Raw genomic sequence first — 3,984 nt, 5'->3', positions numbered from 1 at the left:
CAAAAGTAGCACTCTTGCAGTCAGCTACTTCCCCGCCATTGATTTAAGTGACGGTGATTACGAGCTTGGACTAACAGATTTTGAAACGTATCATCGATACCGAATGTGAATTCGTCGAACAATAAGTTTTATTACAATACAGATGACAAGCAGATTATAATTCCTGACGGATCGTACAAATTGCGGGATATTAACAATTATCTGCAACATGCAATGATGCAACGTAATGTAAGAAGCAAAGATAAGGATGAGAATATCCCTCCATTAATATTACGCGCAAACACTAATACAATGAAAAGTGAAATAAACTGCGCTTATCAAATAAATTTTACCAAACCCGACAACATTGGATTGTTTTTAGGTTTTTCATCAACTCGTATTTTAGAGCCGCTACAATGGTACGTATCAGACGTGCCGATTATAATATTATCAACGTAAACATTATTTGCATAGAGTGCAACGTGACTGCGGATGCGTACAGCAACAACCGGTGTGTGCATACGATACATGAGTTCTCACCGAACGTACCACCAGGATATAAGATCTCGTAAACACCGGCACAGATCATTTATCTTCCGATCATCGTACAGAGCATTACAGATCTGACGATACGCATTGTGGATCAGAACGGACAATTGCTTGATTTTCGAGGAGAAGAAATAACCGCCAGGTTACACGTGCGACGACGACGGCTGTAATACGCGGCATGCTCGTGCTAAACGAGGCGGATCAAGTAACGCGAGATACAAGGTTTTCATTACAAACATCTGCTACTACTACGACGTACAGTAATCAGAAGAAGTTAAGTTCAACAAACGTTAAATTTTTACAATCGTTGGAATTTATTGCACGAGAATTTTGAAAATATGTGCAACGTTTTAAACGTTGGAGGTGAGCCGATCTTTGACGATCGCATCGTTAAGATTGAAACTCACACGTACAATCCGTACGTGAACACAACATTTGAACACAGTGATGAGATACGCATACCTATACAACAGCAGGACTTTACTTTTACCGTGTCAAAGTTTTCTTTACGTTGAAGGAAAAATGACGTTAACGACGAAAGACAAAGAAAAAGTTTTTCTGGGTAATAATTGTGTAGTTTTTATGTTCGATGAGATTCGCTATGAACTCAATGGTATGGAGATTGATTGTAATAGAAACGTTGGAATAACCAGCACAATCAAAAACTATGTATCGCTAACACATGATAAAAGCATGGCCATGAANAATGCTGGATGGGATATTACACAACATACAGACGTAGATAGTTACTTTAGTTTCTGCGTACCTCTCAGCATGTTATTGGGATTTTGCGAGAACTACAAGCGTACCATTATCAATGCACGTCATGAACTAATTTTAATACAATCGCGCAACGACAAAAACTGCATAACAGCAGTTTCTGAGGTAGATGGTGAAGCATTAAATGGAAAAATTGAATTATTTAAAATACAATGGCGAATGCCATATGTAGTATTGAACGATGTCACGAAGCTCTCGCTGCTACGAACTCTGGAAAGCGGACGGTATTTGACCATGAGTTTCCGCTCGTGGGATCTCTATGAGTTTCCATTACAAATTTATTACAAAGCACGACTAAACACTCGTGGGCGTAAAAACGGCGACACAACTTGAGAAACCGAGATACGTCATATTTGCGCTACAGACTGCTCGAAGAAACGATACGTCAGCAGATGTCACGCGATTCGATCACTGTCAGTTGACCAACGTAAAACTTTATCTCAATTCTGAATTCTATTCTTATGACGACTTGCATTTAGATTTCGATAGAAATAAATATGCCGTTTTGTACCATATGTACACACATTTCCGTAAAGCGTATTACGGATGTGGTGTTGTCGTACCGTTTCTCACGATTTCCAACTTTCTGTAATGTGGTCCTTTAGTGGTCATTGATTGTTCGCGTCAAAACGAGGCGGTCAAAAGTGCAACCGTCGATGTACGAATTGAATTCGATTGCAAAGAAAATATACCAGCAAATACTACAGCCTATTGTCTCATTTTGCACGATCGTGTTATTGAATACAATCCATTAACCAACGTAGTGCGCAAAATTACATAAACTGCAACATCAGCGCTTCTCCCCTCTATAATCTGAAAATCGTTTAAAAGCAAAAGTACTTTATGATAGATAGCAATTGTCTTTTGTTGGTCACACGATTACGTCAACATGGTTGTGCCGACGTTTGTAGACCTGCAAGGATTTGTAGTCGGAAAAAGATTTATTGTCAAGGAAGTAGCGGTATTGCGAAAGGGCACTGTTCTCTCGCATTACATTTTTGGAAGTCCCTTTCCGTGGAGTCTACTCGCAAGATCAGACAGATCAGCAGCTTCTTGGCTGATGATGTATCATCATGGTCTGCGTTGGAAGGATGGAAGTGTTGCATACCGCAGAGCAAAGAATTTGATTACAACAGTTATTTGCGGCACCGCAGAAAATGATGACGACGCATCTTCACTCGTCTATGGTAAAGGTCCCGAAAAATGTAACTGGNTAGCTGATATTCTTGATAGTGACGTACGACATGGATTAATTATTAAAACATTGGATGCCAATTACGACGATATTGCTTCTTTAAATAAACTGAATATATTGAATTGTCTACGATGTGAAAAACATGTGAAACATTGTGCATTACCAAATGTATTTACAATATTTAATTGGTGGTCTAAACGACAATAAACTGTTATACAAAACAACTTTGTACATTTACTACCCTTCTCCTCCATAGCATTTGTTTATATTAATTAACGCGGCTTAACACGGTTTCATAACTGAACGCGGTTTGTTTATGGTTTGATTATAGTTGAACGTGGTTCAATTATGGTTGAACGTGGTTTGTTTATGGTTTAATTATGGTTGAACGTAGTTTGATTATGGTTGAACGTGGTTCGATGTTGGTTAAACGTAGTTCGATTATAGTTGAAAATGGTTTAATTATAATACGACCAAGGTTGAACGTGGTTTGTTTTGCGGTTTAAGTGTGATTACACACGGTTCAAGTATTATTGAACATGGTACAATCGGGATTAAACGTGGATTGAGTATGTTTCGTTTGACATATTCTTACACATATATGTGTGATTATATTATGTTTCGTAACGCGGTGCGAAGCGAAGCGAGTAAGACGAGACAGTTGCAGAATTGCAATTTCATATCATATGTGTAAAACGCAGTGCAAATCAAGACGAATATGACTAATTGTAAGTTGCAAAGGTTGTTGGCAAGAAATAACAATGACGGAGTATACATATTTTAGTACTTAATCTAGTTCTGTGTATTAAAAGAAAATCAGAGTTGGATTAGACAACAAGTTGTAATAATAAAGAATTCATGTATTATACACTAATATACACGTTATAAAAATAAGCATTATATAATACAAATATAACAACATATAAAACTACTATAACAATAAAAAGTACCACATTCTGCTGCAATATGCTAGTATCTTCGTCCGCTTTCTCGTCTGCTTCTTGTATTTCTTTAGGTGAATTAATTGAATTGTTCCGTGTATAATATGTTCCGTTAATGACTGTGTTTATGTAATCGCGTCCTTTGCAAACAATCAGAAACGGACAGTATTCAAACCACTTTGCATGTTGCTCCCAAGGAACATCTTCCAGATTCCAATCTCTCAATCCTCCTCCGCAATAGTAACACAACGTCTGATTATCTCTCCCCGTGTAATAAAATCCAGTATTTGCAAGATCTTGTTTTGTTTGTTTTGATGATTTTGGCCATGCTTCAAATGTATTGATTCTTGCTTCATAAGTGCCAAATTGTGGATATTTCGGTTTCGACAATATTTTGTTTAACATTCCAATGTCCTCGGTAACATCATCCAAATCGGAAACGGACATAAAAGGGCGTGTTCCGTTTGACCACAGTACGATTCGACACCGATCGATTCGACACCAAATTATTGGACACAAAATTATTGGACACAGATTTAT

General features: G+C 37.6%; 2 protein-coding genes across 2 annotated transcripts in view; one reads left to right on the top strand and one right to left on the bottom strand.

Annotated features, from left to right (window-relative positions):
• Positions 1 to 1,050: 1,050 nt before the first annotated feature.
• On the top strand, positions 1,051 to 1,641 carry LOC109862010. The gene has a single exon (XM_020441893.1). It carries the CDS (start codon positions 1,051 to 1,053, stop codon positions 1,639 to 1,641), a length of 591 nt encoding a protein of 196 aa, XP_020297482.1.
• Positions 1,642 to 3,295: 1,654 nt separating this feature from the next.
• The window catches only part of LOC109862011 (death-associated inhibitor of apoptosis 1-like), a 1,482-nt gene continuing 793 nt past the window's right edge, over positions 3,296 to 3,984 (bottom strand). Inside the window, exons 2-3 of the mRNA XM_020441894.1 lie at positions 3,454 to 3,773; positions 3,296 to 3,301 (exon numbers count right to left, since the gene is read on the bottom strand). Coding sequence (XP_020297483.1) covers positions 3,296 to 3,301; positions 3,454 to 3,773 — 326 coding nt within the window. The remainder of the gene's footprint in view (positions 3,302 to 3,453; positions 3,774 to 3,984) is intronic.

The sequence above is a fragment of the Pseudomyrmex gracilis genome, unplaced genomic scaffold (assembly GCF_002006095.1).
Source record: "Pseudomyrmex gracilis isolate BER0280 unplaced genomic scaffold, ASM200609v1 scaffold_1262, whole genome shotgun sequence".
In the NCBI taxonomy this organism is placed as follows: domain Eukaryota; kingdom Metazoa; phylum Arthropoda; class Insecta; order Hymenoptera; family Formicidae; genus Pseudomyrmex; species Pseudomyrmex gracilis.
This window is presented reverse-complemented; position numbering and strand designations above follow the sequence as displayed.